The 24,946-nt window shown below is 42.5% G+C and overlaps 1 protein-coding gene across 1 annotated transcript; it reads left to right on the forward strand.

Annotated features, from left to right (window-relative positions):
- si:ch211-218d20.15 (uncharacterized) lies at positions 1-23,831 on the forward strand. The gene is made up of 8 exons (XM_061878857.1): positions 1-376; positions 451-569; positions 10,478-10,538; positions 10,663-10,730; positions 12,732-12,834; positions 22,646-22,764; positions 22,837-22,982; positions 23,041-23,831. The coding sequence occupies exons 1-8, from the start codon at positions 313-315 to the stop codon at positions 23,147-23,149; spliced, it is 789 nt and encodes a 262-aa protein (XP_061734841.1). The 5' UTR covers positions 1-312; the 3' UTR covers positions 23,150-23,831.
- The last annotated feature ends 1,115 nt before the right edge of the window (positions 23,832-24,946 follow it).

Raw genomic sequence — 24,946 nt, forward strand, 5'->3', positions numbered from 1 at the left:
GGCCCGGGTTTGCCAGACTGCAGTGCACGGCTGGAGCTCCACAGGGCGACGGGTGGAGTTGTTAGGGATGCATCTACTCATCCGTTCCGGCGTATCTCACGTAGAATAACCGAACATCACCACCTCAGATGCCGGGAATAGACATTTTTACGAAGGATGGACATGACGACGCGGCGATGAACGAGGTCCTCGAACGCACCACACAGACAGACGATGCCGCCTTAATTTCTCCAACTGATTTGGACTCATTCGTGTACATAATGGCTGCGTTGTAGTTAAATTGTTTTCCAAGTGAAGTTTGTATACTGAAACATGGCAGGGTGTGTTTCGGAGCCGCTCTGTCAGCCGTGTGTCTATCACGAAGAGGCGTTTAAAGGTAAGGCAACGCATTCTCCGACGCACAAATACGTATTGTTGTGTCTTAACTTGACTGAACTGAACCCCGGTCAGTGGAGCTACAGGTGAAGAGACCCCTGGTGCCGCTCCACCTGACTCCAGAACAGGTGGCTCTGGAGATGCTGTGTCTCTGCGGGCAGCTGGACCTCCTCATCAGGGCGCAGATGCAGGAGGTATAGGCTGCACCGTGAACGCACCACACATGACACTTCGCCTATCCATATCTAATTATACTTTTATATGTTTGTTGTTGTGGTTGTGCTGTATTACACTGAGAGCTATTTATGTAGCTCCAAACTACATACTTGGGCATTTTCTTCCTAATAGTAAACATTACAAATAATTACAAATAATGCCTTCGTAAACATTAAAGGCCTACTAAAATGAGATGTTCTTATTTAAACGGGGATAGCAGGTCCATTCTATGTGTCATACTTGATCATTTCGCGATATTGCCACATTTTTGCTAAAATGATTTAGTAGAGAACATTGACGATAAAGTTTGCAACTTTTGGTCCCTAATTAAAAAAGCCTTGTCTTTACCGGAAGTAGCGGACGATGACGTCACTGGTGTGAGGACTCCTCACATCCTCACATTGTTTATAATGGGAGCCTCCAGCAGCAAGAGCGACAATTTCCCCATTAATTTGAGCGAGGATGAAAGATTCGTGGATGAGGAAATTTAGAGTGAATGCCTAGAAAAAAAATAAAAAATAAAAAGGCGAGGGCAAGTGAGAGCAATTCAGATGTTTTTAGACACATTTACTAGGATAATTCTGGGAAATCCCTTATCTGCCTATTGTGTTGCTAGTCTTTTAGTGAGTTAAAGAGTACCTTAAAGGCCTACTGAAATGAGATTTTTTTATTCAAACAGGGATAGCAGGTCCATTCTATGTCTCATACTTGATCATTTCGCGATATTGCCATATTTTCGCTAAAATGATTTAGTAGAGAACATCGACGATAAAGTTCACAACTTTTGATTGCTAATAAAAAAGCCTTGCCTTTACCGGGAGTAGAAGACGATGATGCCACTGGTGTGAGGGCTCCTCACATCCTCACATAGTTTATAATGTGAGCCTCCAGCAGCAAGAGCTATTTGGACCGAGAAAGTGACAATTTCCCCATTAATTTGAGCAAGGGTGAAAGATTTGTGGATGAGGAAATTTAGAGTGAAGGCCTAGAAAAAAAAAAGAGAAAAAAAAGAGAGAAAAAAGGCGATGGCAAGTGAGAGCGATTCAGATGTTTTTAGACACATTTACTAGGATAATTCTGGGAAATCCCTTATCTGCCTATTGTGTTGCTAGAGTTTTAGTGAGTTAAATAGTACCTTAAAGTCGGAGGGGTGTGGCCACGGATGTTTTGACGCCAGAGTCTCTGAGAGAAGTCACGGCAGCAGGAAGACACTGGCTCCGCTGATCTCCGGTAAGAGGCGACTAATTTCCACAATTTTCTCACCGAAAACTGCCGGTTGACATGTAGTCGTGATCCATGTTCGCTTGACCGCTCTGATTCATAGTAAAGCTTCACATCCGGGACTTTTAAACAAGGAAACACCATGTGTTTGTGTGGGTAAAGGCTAAAAGCTTCCCACCTCCATCTTTCTACTTTGACTTCTCCATTATTAATTGAACAAACTGCAAAAGATTCAGCAACACAGATGTCCAAAATACTGTGTAATTGCGCGTTGAAAAGAGACGACTTTTAGCCGTGAGTGGTGCTGAGCTAATATGTCCCCTCCAACCAATAACGTCACAAACAGGCGTCATCATCGCGTCATCATTCCGCAACGTTTTCAACAGGAAACTCCGCGGGAAATTTAAAATTGTAATTTAGTAAACTAAAAAGGCCGTATTGGCATGTGTTGCAATGTTAATATTTCATCATTGATATATAAACTATCAGACTGCGTGGTCGGTAGTAGTGGGTTTTAGTAGGCCTTTAACGTTAGCATGCTAACATTTAGCATGTGTGACGTATGACTCTATATTCTATTTTATTTATTTATTGCTATTATTACTACTAATATATTCGCAATGTTACGTTTTTGTGTGAATGCTCAAAAGCATGGTTTTTCTACACCAAAATTCATCAATTTATTCTTCAACTTCTTCTTTTCCAGATTTTGGTGCGCTTTACATTCCACATTTTTCACACGATTCAAACTGTTCCAACTTCAAACTGTTCAGCTCATTCGGGAATCGCGGTCTTTCCCTTGATAAATTCCCAAAACTCCCAGATTTCCCAGAATTCCAGTTTTTCTGGTAAATTTTCTCCATTCAAAATGAATTGTCCATTTTTCAAACTTCCACATTTCCCACATTTTTCAACCGATTCAAACCATTCCACCTTCAACAAATTCAGCTCATCCTAGACATTCAAACTACTGTTTGTCCAAGTTTAATACATTTCCAGGAATTCCTGTTTTTTTCCCAAACCCTATTTCTAACCTTTTTCATTGGACTACTCTTTTCAATCAATCAATGTTTGTTAATATAGCCCTAAATCACAACTGTCTCAAAGGGTTGCACAAGCCACAACGATATCCTCGGTTCAGATCCCACATCAGGGCAAGGAAAAACTTAACCCAGTGGGATGACAATGAGAAACCTTGGAGAGGACCGCAGATGTGGGGGACCCCCCTTGGGTGACCGGTGCAATGGACGTCGAGTGGATCCAGCATAATAATGTGAAAGTCCAGTCCATAGTGGATCTAACATAATAGTGAGAGTCCAGTCCATAGTGGAGCCAACAGGAGTCCGTCCCGAGCGGAGACGGGTCAGCAGCGCAGAGATGTCCCAAACCGATGCACAGGCGAGCGGTCCACCCCGGATGCCGACTCTGGACAGCCAGCACTTCTTCTGTGGTCACCAAACCGTGGCCACAAGGGATGGGGGGGGACATAGGAGAAAATAAAATAAACGGCAGATCAACTGGTCTAAAAGGGGGATCTATTTAAAGGCTAGAGAATAAAAATAAGTTTTAAGATGGGACTTAATTGTTTCTACTGAGGTAGCATCTCTAACTGTTACCGGGAGGGCATTCCACAGTACTGGAGCCCGAATAGAAAACGCTCTATAGCCCACAAACTTTTTGGGGGCTACAGGGAATGACTAATAAGTGATTTTCCTTTTTTCATCCCAGTCAGAACAAAAAAACAAGTTGGTTTAGGAAGTTGAAAAATTCCCGGTTTGCCTGAAATTCCAGGAATTACATAATACAATTTCTCAGTTAAAAAACGGTTACGACTTCAATATTTCTTGACCAGTTTAAACAATTCCAACACCAACCAATTGAGCCCATTCAGGACTTTCATGCTCCTTATGATGAGGTCTGTGAGTGCCCGATATTTTGTCATCTCCAGGATCCTTTTTAGGAGGAGGCGGCAGACAGATCTGCGAAGACGGCACCTGTTACCAGTCCATTTTGAAACCCATCCTCAATATGTTGGGTGAGATTCAGAAGTTGGCTTGTTGTGAATTTGCCAGGTCGGAATCCAGCTTGTTGGGGGACGATGGCAGGTTCAGCAACGGGGGCCAGCCTGTTGAGGATCAGGCGCTCAAAGAGTTTATATGGGGAACATAACAGGGATATTGGGTGGACATTTTTTGCATAGGGATGGATCTTTACCCGGTTTGAGAAGAGCTATGATTCTGTTTTTTCCTCCAGATCTTTGGGGTGGTTCTTGTCAGCATGCAGTTGTTCATCAGGTCGAGGATCCATTTTCATGCCAGAGGTCCAAAGTGTTTGATCTCTTCAGTGAAAATGTTGTCGAGCCCGATGGCTTTACCGTTCTTAAGGACATTGATGCTGGTATTGAGCTTTTCAGGGGAGAACGGCTCTGCCAGTCTGGTGGTTTGGGAGTACTGAAGTCGGTCTAACTTTGGTCTTGGCTGTTTGGAATTGGTTTTTCAATTGTGCAGCAACTGATCTGCAACTTGGTTGGCAGTGGTGATATACTGTTGCTGTGTTGGGGTTAGATTAGATGGATTAGATTAATTATTACTTTATTTATTCCTTCAGAAGTGTTCCTTCAGGAAAATTAAAATTTTCAGCACAATCCCATTCAAGATCAGACAAACATTACAGGGAGACAGAACAGGATCGCTGACGGGTCTGCAGGCTTCTAGCGCCCCTTACAAAAAAGGTGAGATACAGGTAAACAAGTGTGGGGGGTGGGGGGGGGGAGAAAAAATAGAAGATTCAAATATAATAAAATAAAATAAAATACAAAAATCAGTTTAAGCCTGGGCCCCTGGAGAGGGGGTCCAGACTGAGGCCAAGGGAAAAAAACAACAACAACTCATAGCCATAGTACACATCCCTCTCACATGTGTGTAAGAGGGAAACATCAAACATCAAAGACCACAAAGGACATGAAAGACATTAAAGCAGCGGAAACAACCAGCTACTTCTACATACAGCTATGAATAAAAAGTGAAAGAAACATATACACTGTGGTGGCCTCTGCGGTGTTCCACGCCATCGTCCGCTGGGGCGGAGGAGGGAGCATGGCCAGAGACAGGAGCAGACCCAACAAAGCAACCAAGAGAGCTGGCTCCACTCTCGGCCGCCAACCAACTCTCGGCCAGTGTCCTGTCCGCATGGATGAGCGAGGATACGTCCAAGGAGACTGAGGTATCCGACACCTGCTCACCCAGCCAAGACACCAGGAAGACTCTCCGTCCCGGCGCTCAGTGTTAGCTCCGCAGCCCTGTCCCCTCATCCGCATCTCCTCCAGTCCCTCCAAACCAATTCCGGTGTGGCAGAGACCCAGCAGCTGGTCTCCATGGCCAAAAGGCTCCCGGGAGGCAGATCCAGAAGTCCACAAAAAAGCACCGCAGAGGTTACGAAAGTGCCACCCCTTGTCACACGGTCCCAAAGGGTCCCGGAACAAAAGGCAAAATATATATATATCTATATATATATATATATATATAATAACACATGAAAACAAGAGGGAAACACGAAAGGATGACACAAGCACACAGAGCTCCTGCCAACAGCAGCCACTACAGCAGCGCCATCTTGGACTTGACGGGTCATTGCTGATTTCTCGGATCAGGCTCCATTCCTTTTGCTGTTTTTCGTCATAGCAGTTGTCTCCAAGAGGTTTTGCCATTTCCTTTGGCGGCATTCTGATAGGGAAGTGATGAGGCTCTCACCTACTTCGATGGTGCTTTCAGCAAAGGGGTCAGATTCATAGAGCTGTTGGTATTGCTCATATAGTTTACTACTAGGGGTATCAAGTCCAGGTATGTATTAAGTGCGGCAGCCCCTTAGGGAAGTTTTTTTGTGCTGCCTGGTGCACGAGCTTGGTGAAGTTGTCATAGCTTTTGGGGTCCACTGGGAGATGGGCAATCTTCCTTTTGAGGTCTTCTTGGAAGTCAAGCCAGTTCACTTTCCCAAAGTTGAATCTTCTCCGTAATGGGACAGTGGCTGGGGTGTTTGCAGCGTTGAGTGTGATGCCAATGGGCTGGTGTTGGGTTTTGGGCAGGGGCTCCCATACCAGCTTCTTACTGGCCTACGTTAGCTGCTAACGTAGACCTACGAGAAAAAGAAGGTGCAAATCTGGTAACAAATGAAGGAAGACTTAATTCCCAATAAAAACAGCAGGGTTTCCATCGTCTGGCGGTTGTTCGGCTTCAAGTGGGAATATGTCGTACAGACAACCGTAATTTGTCAAGTGTGGGGGGGGGAAAGCGTTGCTATAAAAAGTAGCATTACTGCTATTATGTAGCATCATTTGAAAAGTCACTCGCTAGAGTATGAAGAGAATTTCATAACCTTAGTAACATACCACATAGTGAAGGATGAATATTATTTGATTTCCTATTATGCGGCTCATTTTAATTTGACACTTAAAATGTCTCTGACAATCTTTCACTTTATGTTTTGGAAATGACTTGAATGTTTGTGCCATTGCTTAATAACTTTAATAAATATACTTTTGGTCAATTGACTTAGTTGTAAATTTCCCTCTCTGCATAAAAGTTTAAAAGTAGCATATATTAATGCAGTATGAAAAAGAATGTTTTAATGTAGACACATAGAATCATCATACTGCTGTGATTATATGCATCAAGTGTTCATTCAAGGCCAAGACAAAATATCGTAATACATATCGTTTATCGCGATATGGCCTAAAAATATCGCGATATTACAAAAGGCAGTATCGCGCAGGCCTAATTCAAACCATTTCAACATTCAAACTAACTTATGTCCATTCTACATTCTTTCAGCATTGGAGCATTCACACACAATTCCTTCAATAATTTCCTTATCTAATTAATAATTTATAACTGTTTTATCACTATTTTAAGTATTGAAAATATTCATATATTTAAAAAAAAATGTATACTATTTTTTTAGATGGCTTTTTTTCTATTAATTTCCTCCAGTGTGGACACCTCAATGGGGGCCTTTTTCCAAATTTTTCAGTGCCATGCCATGTTGTGTTGTCAATAGTGCTGTGTGTTTTCTTCTCTTCTCTTCTCTTTTTTCCTTGGTGTAAAGCATTTTGTGTTGCCACTTGCCTGTGCATTAATAGTGCTCTATAAGTAAAGTTTGATTAATTAAATGATAAGGTGTACAGCTGGAAAATGACCCCAATGATTCTTTTTTATATGTATTGATTGATTGATTAATACTTTTATTAGTAGATTGCACAGTACAGTACATATTCCGTACAATTGACCACTAAATGGTAACACCCAAATAAGTTTTTCAACTTGTTTAAGTCGGGGTCCACGTTAATCAATTCATGTAGCTAAACAGTTAGCATGCTAACATTAGCATGCGAATAGTTAGCATATGTCAAGTACCAATTTATACGACTCTGGGGTAAACATTTGCGAAATTGGCAACAATAAATAGTTAGCATGCTAACGTTAACATTTGCAATGATGGGAACTGTGTAATTGCACTGATCCTTGAGACTCACATTGTAGCTCTTCTCTGGTTAGCAGTCTGTGTTTGTATACTGTTTTATATTGTGTATTTATACTGTTACTTGCGCTATTTACAGTGGGGCAAAAAAGTATTTAGTCAGCCACCGATTGTGAAAGTTCTCCAACTTAAAATGATGACAGAGGTCTGTAATTTTCATCATAGGTACACTTCAACTGTGAGAGATAGAATGTGAAAAAAAATCCAGTAATTCACACTGTAGGAATTTTAAAGAATTTATTTGTAAATTATGGTGGAAAATAAGTATTTGGTCAACCAATCAAAGCTATCATCGATGGAAGGAGGTTTTGGCTCACAATCTCATGATACATGGCCCCATTCATTCTTTCCTTAACACGGATCAATCGTCCTGTCCCCTTACCAGAAAAACAGCCCCAAAGCATGATGTTTCCACCCCCATGCTTCACAGTAGGTGTGGTGTTCTTGGGATGCAACTCAGTATTCTTCTTCCTCCAAACACGACGAGTTGAGTTTATACCAAAATGGATACATGGATGATACTGCAGAGGATTGGGAGAATGTCATGTGGTCAGATGAAACCAAAATACAACTTTTTGGTATAAACTCAACTCGTCATGTTTGGAGGAAGAAGAATACTTAGTTGCATCTCAAGAACACCATACCTACTGTGAAGCATGGGGGTGGAAACATCATGCTTTGGGGCTGTTTTTCTGCTAAAGGGACAGGACGACTGATCCGTGTTAAGGAAAGAATGAATGGATCGTGAGATTTTGAGCCAAAACCTCCTTCCATCAGTGAGAGCTTTGAATGGTTGACCAAATACTTATTTTCCACCATAATTTACAAATAAATTCTTTAAAATTCCTACAATGTGAATTCCTGGATTTTTTTTCCACTTTCTGTCCCACACAGTTGAAGTGTATCTATGATGAAAATTACAGACCTCTGTCATCATTTTAAGTGGGAGAAGCTGCACAATCGGTGGCTGACTAAATAATATTTTGCCCCACTGTATGTGTGCACCTAAGGAGTTGCTCTCCAAATCTCATTATACTGTGTATAATGACAATAAGGGCTTTCTATTCTATTCTAGCATGCTAACCGTTAGCATGTATCGTGTAAAAAGTTATATGACTCTATGGCTGCAAAATTAGTTAAATAAGTGCAAAACTAGCTAAAATGTTAAACTCATAGCATATGTCAAGTACCAAGTTAGGTGACATTGGGATAAACGGTTGGAAAATTCGCAAAAAAAAGTTAGCATTTTAACGTTAGCAAGATATATGACGCTTAGGCTCGAAATTAGCTGTTAACGTTAGCAATCTATATGACTCTTAGGCTCGAAATTAGCTAAAAAAAAGTTACCACGCTAAGTTGACTAACGAGCATTTTGTCTTTGGAGTTGTTCAAATCGGTTGACAAATGTGGTATATGTCGAAGTTTATATATCGCCTTTCAATAGGGAATAATTCCTGGTAATTGCGGAAAAAAATGGAAATTTTTGGACCTGGGAAACATGTTGGTTTGAATTGATTAACGTGGACCCTGACTTAAACAAGTTGGAAAACTTGTTCGGGTGTTACCATTTAGTGGTCAATTGTACGGAATCTGTACTGTGCAATCTACTAATAAAAGTTTCAATCAATCAATCAATGTCCAGGGTGGGTGGAGTGTGTGGATGGTGGAATCATTGGAATCGGGGGGAAAAATGTGGGAAATGTGTAAGTTTAAAAATTGGCCCATTCCCTTTCAATCGGAAAAATGTACTAGAACTCCTGGTAATCTGGTCATTTTGGGAAGATAAAAAAATGATTGCTACGGTGTCCCGGCCGACTTGCGATGAGGTGGCGACTGCTCCAGGGTGTACCCCGCCTACCGCCCGAATGCAGCTGAGATAGGCTCCAGCACCCCCTGCGACTCCGAAAGGGACAATCGGTAGGAAATAGATGGATGAATGGAGGTCCCGGCCGAGTGAACGTTTTGATTCTGGGGTTGCAGGCGGCATTTGCAGTGGAAACATAATTTAAACTATGCTGCTATTGATGACAAAGACATAACCTCCTGTACATAAGAATAGGCAAGTAAAATCGGGTCAGTTATGGATATGCGTGATATAATGTTCAACTTTAGAGGTTCAGGCTAAATAAGTAGTGAAAAAAAAAAAAAAGAAATAGATAAAAATATATGTATATATGTGTATGTATGTGTATATATTTACTGTGTACTGTATATATGTGTGTATATTTAACCAGGAATATTCTATTGAGAATTCATTTTTACAAGGAGTCATTCCTCACGCATTCATACACCAGTGTGGTGGCCTGGGAGAAAAGTGGCTGAAGTGTCTTGCCCAAGGGCACAACGGCAATGACTCGTATGGCAGAAGCTAGGTCTGTACCAGGAGCCCTCAAGTTTCTGGATGACGCTCTATCATCTGAGTCATGCCACCCACAATAATTGGGTCATAAATGTGTTGATTTTGGAAAAATATGAAAAAGTATGGGATTTTATGACACCATTTATGCATCCAAACTATACTGAAAAATTATTTAATCCGATATTAAAAAAAAAAGACTTAGAAACATTTTTGCCTCCCTGTTGTGGCCTCTTCACCGGAGTGGAGGAAATGTGCATTTTTGAAGAAGAGTTTTTGTCACTGCATTGTTTCTGTTATGTAATAAAGTAAACAAAAGATGAATAATAAAACTGGCCAGTTTCTGTGGGGGGCGGGGAGGAGAAGGAGGATGAACCCAAAACAGACTCAATCTGATTGTGAACAGGAATGTTTTGGTTAAATCTTGGGAAAGGCAGCAATACAGTATCAATCACGGGTTAAACCCATTCGGAGAGTTTGCTTTTGACCAAAAGACAAAAATAAAATGAATTAATGATCTTAGGCACCACAACAGTCTTTGTCCTATGATTTGGGAAGATGGGGGTTAGGGTGTAAGAAAAACCAAGCAGAGCTATCGCCACAGGGACCGAGGATTTTAACAGAGGTCTATTAAAGTGTCTTATCTTTAGACACAGAACAGGCCCAGACAGTTAAGAACAAAATCTACGTACAAAGATTGATGTTAGACAAGAGATTACTAAAATATACATTTTGCCACATCACTTTTTTTTTTTAAAGAAATTCTCTATTTGACAGTTCCAGGAGCAGTTAGTCCAAGGCTTTAACCCTGAGGAGTCAGACACGTTCCAGGCTCGAGGTCAGTGTTTAACTTTTTAAATTGAGTCCGAATTCTTGTCCGAATTCTTGTTTAGAAAAGCGCTATACAAGTACAACCCATTTATCATTTATTTATTTAAATGGTTTGGGCTATCATCTTACAGGATCGAACATTCTGGACCAGATGCTGCAGTGCCTTGAACATCTACCTAAGCCAATGCCACAGCTGGAGGTATCACATCTCACACTGAAGGATATATAGTAACTACAAAATTATGTCAGAAATTTTAATAGGCCTGCTAGATGGGTTGTGAATCTGTTGATTGAAGCTAAAATCTGGCATAAAATGTTTGCATGCTAACATTAGCGTGTATAATGGGAACAGTTAGGATACTTGCAAGATGGTGACATATCTCAAAACCAATGGATTTTAGGTTTGGATTATCAAAACTATCTAAAATTCTAGCATAAAAGGTTAGCATGCTAACAATAGCATGATAACGTAAGAAAAGTTACACTGTAGCATACTTTTTTAGATGGCGCCAAGTCTCGACAGCCATGATTTTCAGGTTTAAACCAGACCTGGGCAAATTAAGGCCCGGGGACCACATGCGGCCCGTTGAGTTTTTCAATCTGGCCCGCCGGACATTCTTCAAAAAATGTTTTTCGATCTTTAAGATGGAAAGTTTTACTGCCATTATGCAGTGATGTTTTCTAATGACCGTAAGTCTTGAACTACACAAAGTATTTCAATGGTTGGAAACTGCGCTTATGGATGATATACCAGTTACTATGGTCATCTAATTAGTTACTATGGTCATCTAATTAGTTACTATAGTAATCTACGTCACAGCAGCTCAGACGAGGCACCAAGCAGTGTGGGCGGGAAGCGTTTCCTCAGACGCAGAAGGGGATTTTCACAACAGAGTTCTAAAGCTTAGTGATATATGGAATAGAATAGAGAGTACTTTATTAAAACCTGGGGGAAATTCAGCAAATATCAGATATATCCAATAGTAGGTGGGTTTATTGTGTACCCTTCGCGTTCATATTTCACTGTTTGTTGCATTTTTGTTGCGTTTCATTTAATTGTGAAATATGTCGATCGAAAAGGGGTGTGACATTAATATTCTGTCAATATTCAGTGTTTTATCCTTCATAGAAAAATGTAAAAATTCAACTCCGTTTTTTAAGGTGGTCTGTCATAACGTTTTTAGCATTTAATCAGACATTATTGTGAGGTTTTGTATTAGTCTTCCTAAAAAGTGATATACCGGCCCCCAGACACATTTTTTTCTCTAAATGTGGCCCCCGAGTCAAAATAATTGCCCAGGCCTGGTTTAAACATACAACATTTTCTAAAATGCTAGTATAAAGTGTTTCCAAATAAGAGGAAATACCAAAAGTGGTCAGGCTGTTCTACAATGTCCCTACACCATATCAGGTAGATATTGGTATTTTTATATGAGTAAAGTAGTTAAACTCTTAAAATGCTAATAGTTAGCATGCTAGCACTAATCAAGATAGCATGTCCTGAATGTACTGAAAGTTTAGATTTTGGAATAGTTTAAATTGCTTGAGAAATGAGGAAACTAAGAGTAAAGAATGTTGCCTCATTCTGCTGTTCCCTGAAAAAATCCACCATTGTAAGGTTGCGTACCTAATCAATTGGGCCAAGTATACATAATCAATGGTGCCATTGAGGGTTTTTCCCTTAATAGCATTGCCTTGGTAGCACGAAATGTTCCAGAAATAAGTGGCACTGAAGGTGCAATCCAGACCTCTACAACAATGTAGGATATGTTCAGGTTCTTTGCCCAGTTTGTTCTGTATTAAACCCGGCAGAATAAGATAGAAGAAAAAGTTAAAGTAAAGTTAAAGTACCAATGATTGTCACACACATATTAGATGTGGCAAAATTATTCTCTGCATTTGACCCTTCACCCTTGATCACCCCCTGGGAAGTGAGGGGAGCAGTGGGCAGCAGCGGTGCCGCGCCCGGGAATCATTTATAGTGATATAACCCCCAATTCCAACCCTTAATGCTGGTAATGGGTCTCATTTTTATAGTCTTTGGTATGACTCGACCGGGATGTGAACTCACAACCTACCGATCTGTAACCACTAGGCCACTGAGTAGGGATTAGTCCAAGCAATAGTAATATGGGCTGCTTTGCAGCAGGCCCATATTTATCAATATTAGTATATTAATATTTACATGTCTCCTTTCAAGGACTACTTGGACATGGTGGGTCTGTCGGCCATGTTTCCACGTGTGGAGGTGTTCCTCATTCAAGGCAGCCCCGTGGACATGCTGGAGAGGCCGCCGATGGACGGTAAGGGGGGACTAAGGGAAATTGGCTTTTGATATTTTTTTCATATTAATAACCATGAACACAACTCACCGGAGCCACCTTAGCGCAGTGATTAATATTACTCTGCAAAACTTTTCAATTTACATTTACAACATGCTGAAAACACATTTTTCCGTAAGAAATAATGGAGAAATAAATAATGTGTACATGAAAGCAACGAAACCATGATTTTATTTTGTATTTCTGTTTTTTTTTGTTAAATACACCCAGTATTGGAGCCAATTGACCTACAAACACAGGTATTATAAACCTTCTTGACTGTCCTATAATTGTAAAAATGAGTTAAACGCTGTTTATATTAGGACATTAATACTTAATTTGACCGTCCAACCTCTGCTACAGCTCTCATACTACCTCCGAATGTGAAAAATTGCCAGGTCAACTTTGGTTGATTGCTAAGCATAGAAAAAAAAAGGCAAACAAAAATAAAAGGTTCTGTACAAAGCTGTTAAACTGCCTGTGAAAATCGCCCCATTTGCCTTTTACAGAGAACCTACAGTAGGGCAAAAAGGTACTTAGTCAGCCACCGATTGTGCAAGTTCTCCCACTTAAAATGATGACAGAGGTCTATAATTTTCATCATAGGTACACTTCAACTGTGAGAGACAGAATGTGAACAAAAAATCCAGGAATTCACGTTGTAGGAATTTTAAAGAATTTATTTGTAAATTGTGGTGGAAAATAAGTATTTGGTCAACCATTCAAAGCTCTCACTGATGGAAGGAGGTTTTGGCTCAAAATCTCACGATACATGGCCCCATTCATTCTTTCCTTAACACGGATTAATCGTCCTGTCCACTTAGGAGAAAAACAGCCCCAAAGCATGATGTTCCCACCCCCATGCTTCACAGTAGGTGTGGTGTTCTTGGGATGCAACTCAATATTCTTCTTCCTCCAAACACGACGAGTTGAGTTTATACCAAAAAGTTCTATTTTGGTTTCATCTAACCACATGACATTCTCCCAATCCTCTGCTGTATCATCCATGTATCCATTTTGGTATAAACTCAACTCGTCGTGTTGGAGGAAGAAGAATACTGAGTTGCATCCCAAGAACACCACACCTACTGTGAAGCATGGGGGTGGAAACATCATGCTTTGGGGCTGTTTTTCTGCTAAGGGGACAGGACGATTGATCCGTGTTAAGGAAAGAATGAATGGGGCCATGTATCATGAGATTTTGAGCCAAAACCTCCTTCCATCGGTGAGAGCTTTGAATGGTTGACCAAATACTTATTTTCCACCATAATTTACAAATAAATTCTTTAAAATTCCTACAATGTAAATTCCTGGATTTTTTTTCCACATTCTGTCTCTCACAGTTGAAGTGTACCTATGATGAAAATTACAGACCTCTGTCATCATTTTAAGTGGGAGAACTTGCACAATCGGTGGCTGACCAAATACTTTTTTGCCCCACTGTACAAAGCTCAGTGTATAAAATATTTGTTGGACATCAACAAATGCTTTCAACACAACTGGATGGTGCATTTTAAGTGGTAAACTTTACACTGCATTCCCGGCTTAACAGACTACCCTTTCACACGGCTCTCACATTACCCCTGAAGGTGGAAAATGGTTGTTTCTACTTTGTTCATTCAAAGCAGGAAAAACGATTTGAAAGGCAGAAACATCTCAGCTTTGCACAATGTAGTGATTGCAGCAACATCGCCACGTTTGTCTTTCACACAGATGCAAGTGCATAAAATACAAAATCCAGTGAAGTTGGCACGTTGTATAAATGGTAAATAAAAACAGAATACAATGATTTGCAAATCCTTTTCAACTTATATTCAATTTAATAGACTGCAAAGATAACATATTTAATGTTTGAACTGAGAAAGTAATTTTTTTTGCAAATAATCATTAACTTAGAATTTAATGGCAGCAACACATTGCAAAAAAGTAGGCACAGGAGGATTTTTACCACTGTGTTTCATTGCCTTTCCTTTTAACAACACTCAGTAAACGTTTGGGAACTGAGGAGACCAATTTTTTAAGCTTTTCAGGTGGAATTCTTTCCCATTCTTCCTTGATGTACTGTTTAAGTATTTAGGCTTCATAATGAGCCACACATTTTCAATGGGAGACAGGTCTGGATTACAGGCAGGCCAGACTAGTACCCGCACTCTTTTACTATGAAGCCACGTGTTGTAACACGTGCCTTGGCATTGTCTCGCTGAAATAAGCAGGGGCGTCCATGATAACGTTGCTTGGATGGCAACATATGTTTCTCCAAAACCTGTATGTACCTTTCAGCATTAATGGTGCCTTCACAGATGTGTCAGTTACACATGCTCTGGGCACCAATACACCCCAATACCATCACAGATGCTGACTTTCGAACTTTGCGCCTATAATTATTTTCCTCTTTGTTCCGTAAGACACAACGTCCACAGTTTTTAAAAATATTTTTAAATGTGGACTTGTCAGACCACAGAAAACTTTTACGCTTTGCATCAGTCCATCTTAGATGAGCTCGGGCCCAGTGGAGCCGGTGGCATTTGTGGGTGTTGTTGATAAATGGCTTTTGCTTATCGATGTAGTGACAAACTGTAGTCACTGACAGTGGTTTTCTGAAGTGTTCCTGAGCCCGTCTGGTGATATCCTTTACACATTGATGTCGCTTATTGATGCAGTACCACCTGAGGGATCGAATGTCCGTAATATCATCGCTTATGTGCAGTGATTTCTCCAGATTTTATGAAACTTTTGATGATATTACGGATGGTGAAATCACTAAATTCCTTGCAATAACTCGTTGAGAAATGTTGTTCTTAAACTGTTCGACAATTTGCTCACGCATTTGTGCACAAACGGGTGACACTCGCCCCATCCTTGTTTGTGAATGGTAGCTGCTTTTATACCTAATCATGGTACCCACCTGTTCCCAATTAGCCTGTTCACCTGTGGGATGTTCCAAATAAGTGTTTGATGAGCATTCCTCAACTTTCTCAGTCTTTTTGCCACTTATGCCAGCTTTTTTGAAACATGTTGCAAGCATCAAATTCCAAATGAGCTAATATTTGCAAAAAATAACAAAAGTTTACCTGTTCGAACGTTAAGTATCTTGTCTTTGCAGTCTATTCAATTGAATATAGGTTGAAAATGGTTTGCAAATCAATGTATTCTGATTTTATTTATCATTTACACTAGTGTTTTTCAAACTTTTCTGAGCCAAGGCACATTTTTTTCATTGAAAAAAAATCTAAGGAACACATCCAGCAGAAAACATAAAAAAATTAAAGTCAATAGCCGATATTGACAATAAAAAGTTGTTCTCGAAATTGTTGGATATGAATTCAAACCATAACCAGGCATGCATCAATATAGCTCTTGTCTCAAAGTAGGTGTGCTGTCACGACCTATCACATCACGCCCTGACTTATTTGGAGTTTATTGCTGTTTTCCTTTGTGTAATGTTTTAGTTCTTGTCTTGCACTCCTACTTTGGTGGCTTTTCCTCTTTTTTTCTTTTGTTGGTATTTTCCTGTACAAGTTTCATGTCTTCCTTGAACGCTATTCCTCGCACCTGCTTTGTTTTCACAATCAAAACTATTTAAGTTGTGTGGACGCTATCCTTTTTTGTGGGGACATTGTAGATTGTCATGTCATGTACGATGGACTTTGTGGATGCCGTCTGCTCCACACGCTGTAAGTCTTTGCTGTCGTCCAGCATAATGTTTTTGTTTACTTTGCAGCCAGTTCAGTTTTAGTTTTGGTTTGCATAGCCATCCCTAAGCTTCAATGGCTTTTCTTAACGGCAGTCGCCTTTTGTTTATTATTGGTTTAAGTGTTGGATACCTTTTGACTTACACGCTGCCTCATGCATATTGTGATCACGGAGAAACCATGTTCCCGACAACTACAAAGCAATTAGCTACCTGCTGCTGCCTACTGATATGGAAGAGTATTACACGGTTAATCCGCAGAGCTCTCGACAGCACAGACACTCAACGGCACATTTGCGGATTTTAATTACTGGTTTGCAAAAAATATTTTTGACCAAATTAGGGGAAATTACATAATCTCCCACGGCACACCAGACTGTATCTCACGGCACAGTGGTTGAAAAACACTGATTTACACATCATGCTAACCTCACTGGTTTTGGGGTTTGTACACACCCCGTTTCCATATGAGTTGGGAAATTGTGTTAAATGTAAATGTAAACGGAATACAATGATTTGCAAATCCTTTTCAACCCATATTCAGTTGAATATGCTACAAAGACAAGATATTTCATGTTCAAACTCATAAACTTTATTTTTTTTGCAAATAATAATTAACTTAGAATTTCATGGTTGCAACACGTGCTAAAGTAGTTGGGAAAGGGCATGTTCACCACTGTGTTACATCACCTTTTCTTTTAACAACACTCAATAAACATTTGGGAACTGAGGAAACTAATTGTTGAAGCTTTGAAAGTGGAATTCTTTCTCATTCTTGTTTTATGTAGAGCTTCAGTCGTCCAACAGTCCGGGATCTCCGCTGTCGTATTTTACGCTTCATAATGCGCCACACATTTTCGATGGGAGACAGGTCTGGACTGTAGGCGGGCCAGGAAAGTACCCGCACTCTTTCACTACGAAACCACGCTGTTGTAACACGTGGCTTGGCATTGTCCATCCATCCATCTTCTTCCGCTTATCCGAGGTCGGGTCGCGGGGGCAGCAGCCTAAGCAGGGAAGCCCAGACTTTCCTCTCCCCAGCCACTTGGTCCAGTTCTTCCCGGAAGATCCCGAGGCGTTCCCAGTCCAGCCGGGAGACATAGTCTTCCCAACGTGTCCTGGGTCTTCCCTGTGACCTCCTACCGGTTGGACGTGCCCTAAACACCTCCCTAGGGAGGCGTTCGGGTGGCATCCTGACCAGATGCCCGAACCACCTCATCTGGCTTCTCTCGATGTGGAGGAGCAGCGGCTTTATTTTGAGCTCCTCCCGAATGGCAGAGCTTCTCACCCTATCTCTAAGGGAGAGAGAGCCATGCCACCCGGCGGAGGAAACTCATTTCGGCCGCTTGTACCCGTGATCTTGTCCTTTCGGTCATGACCCAAAGCTTATGACCATAGGTGAGGATGGGAACGTAGATCGACCAGTAAATTGAGAGCTTTGCCTTCCGGCTCAGCTCCTTCTTCACCATAACGGATCGATACAGCATCCGCATTACTGAAGGCGCCGCACCGATCCGCCTGTCGATCTCACGATCCACTCTTCCCTCACTCGTGAACAAGACTCCTAGGTACTTGAACTCCTCCACTTGGGGCAGGGTCTCCTCTCCAACCCGGAGATGGCATTCCACCCTTTTCCGGGCGAGAACCATGGACTCGGACTTGGAGGTGCTGATTCTCATTCCGGTCGCTTCACACTCGGCTGCGAACCTATCCAGTGAGACCTGAAGATCCCGGCCAGATGAAGCCATTAGGACCACATCATCTGCAAAAAGCAAAGACCTAATCCCGCAGCCACCAAACCGGAACCCCTCAACGCCTTGACTGCGACTAGAGATTCTGTCCATAAAAGTTATGAACAGAATCGGTGACAAAGGACAGCCTTGGCGGAGTCCAACCCTCACTAGAAACGTGTCCAACTTACTGCCGGCAATGCGGAACAAGCTCTGACACTGATCGTACAAGGAGCGGACCGCCACAATTGGACAGTCCGGTACCCCATACTCTCTGAGCACTCCCCACAGGACTTCCCGAGGGACACGGTAGAATGCCTTCTCCAAGTCCACAAAGGACATTTAGACTGGTTGGGCAAACTCCTATGCACCCTCAAGGACCCTGCCGAGAGTATAGAGCTGGTCCACAGTTCCCCGACCAGGACGAAAACCACACTGTTCCTCCTGAATCCGAGTTTCGACTATCCGGTGTAGTCTCCTCTCCAGTACACCTGAATATACCTTACCGGGAAGGCTGAGGAGTGTGATCCACGATAGTTGGAACACACCCTCCGGTCCCACTTCTTAAAGAGAGGGACCACCACCCCGGTCTGCCAATCCAGAGGTACCACCCCCGATGTCCACGTGATGCTGCAGATCTCATCCACCGAAGAGCTATTTAACTACCTCAGCAACCTCAGCCTCAGAAATAGGAGAGCCCACCACAGATTCCACAGGCACTGCTTCCTCATAGGAAGACGTGTTGGTGGGATTGAGGAGGTCTTCGTAGTATTCCTTCCACCGATCCACAGCATCCGCAGTCGAGGTCAGCAGAACACTATCCGCACCATACACGGTGTTGACAGTGCACTGCTTCCCCTTCCTGAGGCGGCGGATGGTGGTCCAGAATCGCTTTGAAGCCGTCCGGAAGTCATTTTCCATGGCTTCCCCAAACTCTTCCCATGTCCGAGTTTTTGCCTCAGCGACCGCTGTAGCTGCACACCGCTTGGCTTGTAGGTACCTGTCCACTGCCTCCGGAGTCATTTGAGCCAAAAGAACCCGATAGGACTCCTTCTTCAGCTTGACGGCATCCCTCACCGCTGGTGTCCACCAAGAAGTTCTAGGATTACCGCCACGACCGGCACCAACTACCCTGCGGCCACAGCTCCAATCAGCCGCCTTGACAATAGAGGTGCGGAACATGGTCCACTCGGAATCAATGTCCAGCACCTCCCTCGTGACATGTTCGAAGTTCTTCCGGAGATGGGAATTGAAACTCTCTCTGACAGGAGACTCTGCCAGACATTTCCAGCAGACCCTCACAATGCGTTTATGCCGGCCAGGTCTGTCGGGCATCCTCCCCCACCATCGCAGCCAACTCACCACCAGGTGGTGATCGGTAGAAAGCTCCGGCCCTTTCTTTACCGAGTGTCCAAAACATGAGGCCGCAAATCCGATGACACAACTACAAAGTCGATCATGGAACTGCAGTCTAGGGTGTCCTGGTGCCAAGTGCACACATGGACACCCTTATGTTTGAACATGGTGTTTGTTATGGACAATCTATGACGAGCACAAAAGTCCAATAACAAAACACCACTCTGGTTCAGATCCGGGCGGCCATTCTTCCCAATCACGCCTCTCCAGGTTTCACTGTCGTTGCCAACATGAGCGTAGAAATCCCCCAGTAAAACAAGGGAATCACCTGGGGGAGCGCTTTCTTGTACTCCCTCGAGTGTATTCATAAAGGATGGTTACTCTGAACTGCTGTTTGGTGCGCAAGCACAAACAACAGTCAGGACCCGTCCCCCCACCCGAAGGCGGAGGGAGGCTACCCTCTCGTCCACTGGGTTGAACTCCAACGTACAGGCTTTGAGTCGGGGGGAAAAAAGAATTGCTACCACAGCTCGTCGCCTCTCACTGTGTGCAACACCAGAGTGGAAGAGAGTCCAGTCCTTCTCGAGAGAACTGGTTCCAGAGCCTTTGCTGTGCGTAGAGGTAAGTCCGACTATATCCAGTCGGAACGTCTCTACCTCGCGCACTAGCTCAGGCTCCTTCACCCCCAGTGAGGTGACGCTCCACGTCCCAAGAGCTGGTTTATGTAGCTGGGATCGGACTGCCAAGTGCCATGCCTTCGGCTGCCGCCCAGCTCACAACGCACCCGACCTCTATGCTCCCTGCTATGGGTGGTGAGCCCATTGGAGGGGTGATCCATGTTGCCTCTTCGGGCAGCGCCCGGCCGGGCCCGATGCAAACAGGCCCGGCCACCAGGCGCTCGCCATCGTGCCCCAACTCCGGGCCTGGCTCCAGAGGGGGGCCCCGGTGACCCGCGTCCGGGTGAGGGAAAACTGAGTCTCTGTTGTTGTATATCCATAGAAGTCTTCGAGCTGCTCTTTGTCTGATCCCTCACCTAGGACCTGTTTGTCTTGGGAGACCCTACCAGGGGGCATAGAAGCCCCCGGACAAAATAGCTCCTAGGATCATTGGGACACGCAAACTCCTCTACCACGGTAAGGTGGCAGTTCAGAGAGGAGGGCTTGGCATTGTCTTGCTGAAATAAGCAGGAGTGTCCATGATAACGTTGCTTGGATGACAACATATGTTGCACCAAAACCTGTATGGACCATTCAGCATTAATGGTGCCTTCACAGATGTGTAAGTTACCCATGCCTTGGGCACTAATACACCCCTATACCATCACATATGCTGGCTTTTGAACTTTGCGCCTATAACAATCCGGACGTCCACAGTTTCCAAATATAATTTGAAATGTAGACTCGTCAGACCACAGAACACTTTTCCACTTTGTATCAGTCCATTTTAGATTAGCTTGGGCCCAGCGAAGCCAGCAGCGTTCCTTGGTGTTGTTGATAAATGGGTTTTGTTTTGCATAGCAGAGTTTTACCTTGCACTTACAGATGTAGCAACCAATTGTAGTTACTGACAGTGGTTTTATGAAATGTTCCTGAGCTCATGTGGGGATATCCTTTACACACTGATGTCGGTTTTTGATGCAGTACCGCCTGAGGGATCAAAGGTCCGTAATCTCATCGCTTACATGCAGTGATTTCTCCAGATTCTCTGAACCTTTTGATGATTTTTCGGACCGTATGTGAGGACTGGTGGGCATTGTGATGCCGGGTTCGATTCCCTCGAGGATGGGTTGACGTGAACACAACAAAGGTAGGATCTTAAAATATGTATTTAACAAAAAGGGAGCTCTGAACAGAAATACTGGAGCTAATAAAAAGGCAAACCAAAAACGCTAGTATGAAAACTAGGGAGTAAAAATAGACAAACTTAAATAGCACGTTGGCACAAAAGAGAAAACAAATCATCAGTATGTAAACTGGACAAAACAAGTGGCTTAGCGTGAGAAGCTAGCGAGAATAGAAATACTTGCGAGAAAGCAAATGATCAAAATCCAGACGTACAGTGGCGTGAAAGCAAACTATGAACCCAGAACGAATGAACAGAGAAGACTGGCTTAAATAGGTGGGTGATAATTAGTAGCAGGTGTGCGGGGCGAGACTAGCAGGTGGACTGATGAGTGACCATGGTGACAAAGCAAACAGGAAATAAGGAGTCGGAGAAATATACAAAATGGAAAAATAAATAGTGTAGATCTGAGCAGCAGATCGCAACACCGTAGATGGTAAAATCCCTAAATTCCTTGCAATAACTTGTTGAGAAATGTTGTTTTTGACAATTTGCTTACAAATTGGTGACCCACGCCTCATCCTTGTTTGTGAATTACTTAGCATTTCATGGAAGCTTGCTGCCTTTATACCCAATCATGGAACCCACTTGTTCCCCATTAGCCTGCACACCTGTGGGATGTTCCAAATAAGTGTTTGATGAGCATTTCTCAACTTTATCAGTATTTATTGCCACCTTTCCCAACTTCTTTGTCACGTATTTTTGGCATCAAATTCTAAAGTTAATGATTATTTGCAAAAAAAAAAAGGATCAGTTTGAACATCAAATATGTTGTCTTTGTAGCATAATCAACTGAATATGGGTGGAAAATGATTTGCAAATCATTGTATTCCGTTTATATTTACATCTAACACAATTTCCCAACTCATATGGAAACGGGGTTTGTACTTAACAATTGCTTTCAACACAACAGGAGAGGACTGGTGAGTGTCTGCTGTTAAACTTCACACATCTGCAGAGTATCCTGTCACACAGACAGGCTTAGTTATGATTAAAAAAGTGGAAAATTGGGGTCAGTGAAAAAAACGCAAAAGGGCAATTAAATTTTTTTGTGAAATTCTCTCACAGTACAGGCAATGTCTGCCTCTGTTACGGCTCTGATTCGACCCAGACAAAATGCCGGAATGCACACACGTACTGTATGTTGCACTGCTAGCCGATGCATCTCTTGCAGACTACTGGTCGCACATCGGCAAACTGAATCAGCTCCTGGTGCTGAGTCAGCAGCTGGAGGAGGACATCCGCCACCTGGGAAGTCATAAGTACATCGCCCACCAGCTCTCTGTTCTATACGTAAGGAGAACGGCTCACACGTCATCGTGCAACACCAGCTATTAGACCTGACTTCACTGCCTTGTTTTGCAGCAAGTAGTCAGCTCCTTCCGAGGAGTCCAGCTTTTCACGGAGACCAAGAAGGACATTGAAGCTAACTTCAAGCACATGAAGCAGTCTCTGGTGGTGGAGGACGGTTCCAGGCATGAGCCTCAGCTGGCTGCTCATTACATCGACTGGTGAGTTCAAGTTTCTGCGTGTATCATTGGAATAAAATATGTACGTTTTTCCGTGTAGGATACTGGAAGTCACTCAAGGTTTGACGTCGGCGGTGTTGTCATTACCGGACGAGCTGACGGACGACATTCACCAGGCTGTGGCCTTCATGTCCCAGTTTGCGTCTTGATGTTGTGGACCACCTACAAAGGGACAGAGTTTTTAATGATTAATGACACGGTGCTACGCCATTGGACAGCGGTTTGAAAGATGCCATGTAATTGACAAATTTACTATATAATGCTTTGACCTCAGTTATGGATGCTTTTTATACCTCTAGTGTCACAATACATTTGAATGCAATAGATGACGTGTGTCTGTTTTTAGTACTTATTTGAAATTTGAATGCAGGAAATGACATCTATCACCAAAAACAGAAGCAGTTATGTCAATGTAGAAAGTTTACAATTATGATAATAACACTAATGAATAATAATTGATATCATCATATAAAAAGCTTTTCCAATGTTATTGTTGTGAACGAGTTGAGTCTTTTCTTTGCGAGCTATTTTAATAAAGAATTGCCCAGGCATGTCGTAAATTAGTTCAGGTGTAAACAGCAGGTAGACTAGTACAATTTTTGCATTACATTTTTTCATCGTGTCAATTATGTTATGTATTATTTGTATAGTTTTGTGTACATGTCAATCAATCAATGTCAATGAATGTTTATTTATATAGCCCTAAATCACAAGTGCCTCAAAGGGCTGCACAAACCACAACGACATCCTTGGTAAGGCCCACATAAGGGCAAGGAAAAACTCACCCCAGTGGGACGTCGACCATGATGCCTATGAGAGACATTGGAGAGGACCACATATGTGGGCAAACCCCCCCATCCCCCCCCCCTCCCCACTCCCCCACCCCAGGGGACCGAAAGCAATGGATGTCGAGCGGCTCTAACATGATATTGCGTGGTCGGGGTGGGAGGAGGCGTGGTTGGGGGTGTGGTTTGTGCGAGGGGCGTGGTTAAGAGGGGACGAGTATAATTCACCAACTCGAGTATTTCATATATATTAAATATATATATATATACATATGTATAAATATATATGAAATACTTGACTTTCAATGAATTCTAGCTATATATATGTATTTTATTATATATATAAATAAAACAAATAGTTGAATTTCAGACGGCACCTATCAAATACACAGTAATAAAAACATAGTTGTTCTACTAACTGTACTGTGCTTGCTGGTTATTAAAAAAAAAAAACACTTACCTTTCACTATTTGAGTAGCCTTTGTTCTGCCATTTGCGTACTGGCGAGAGTCACTTGCCAGGTGCACAACACCACGTAAATCGTTGGCCTGTCAAAAAGCAACCCCATAACGCTATAGCCAACATTCACCAGGAGATGGCAACAGACAACATAGAATCGCCCTATTACAGACGGCGTTGCCATGGCTGTAACTTCCTCGTTCTTCTGCTTTGTCTCCTTGTGTGTGCAGTTTTTTATAAAAAATCCGTAGATGTTGTAACGTGATTGGGCAGGCAAGCTGTTTATATAACAGGAAAGCAGACGTGAAAACAGGCTGTGCCCACCCATGTCGGCATGGGGCTGGAGGGGGCGTGAATTTTGGGAGATTTCCGGGAGGTTTTCGGGAGAGGCGCTTAATTGCGGGAGTCTCCCAGAAAATCCTGTAGGGTTGGCAAGTATGCATAGGAGAAAAAAGAAAAGAAACGGCAGATGAACTGGTTTAAAAAGGGGGGTTATTTAAAGGCTAGAGTATACAAATAAGTTTTAAGATGATACTTAAATGCTTCTACTGAGGTAGCATCTCGAACTGTTTCCAGGAGGGCATTCCAGAGTACTGGAGCCCGAACAGAAATGTGATCACATCTTTTTTTTAGAAATAGTCAGCTAATTGTCAACGGATATGGGATATGACATCACTTTATGGCATGTTTACAAGGTGAAAA

The sequence above is a fragment of the Nerophis ophidion genome, linkage group LG19 (genome assembly GCF_033978795.1).
Source record: "Nerophis ophidion isolate RoL-2023_Sa linkage group LG19, RoL_Noph_v1.0, whole genome shotgun sequence".
NCBI lineage: Eukaryota > Metazoa > Chordata > Actinopteri > Syngnathiformes > Syngnathidae > Nerophis > Nerophis ophidion.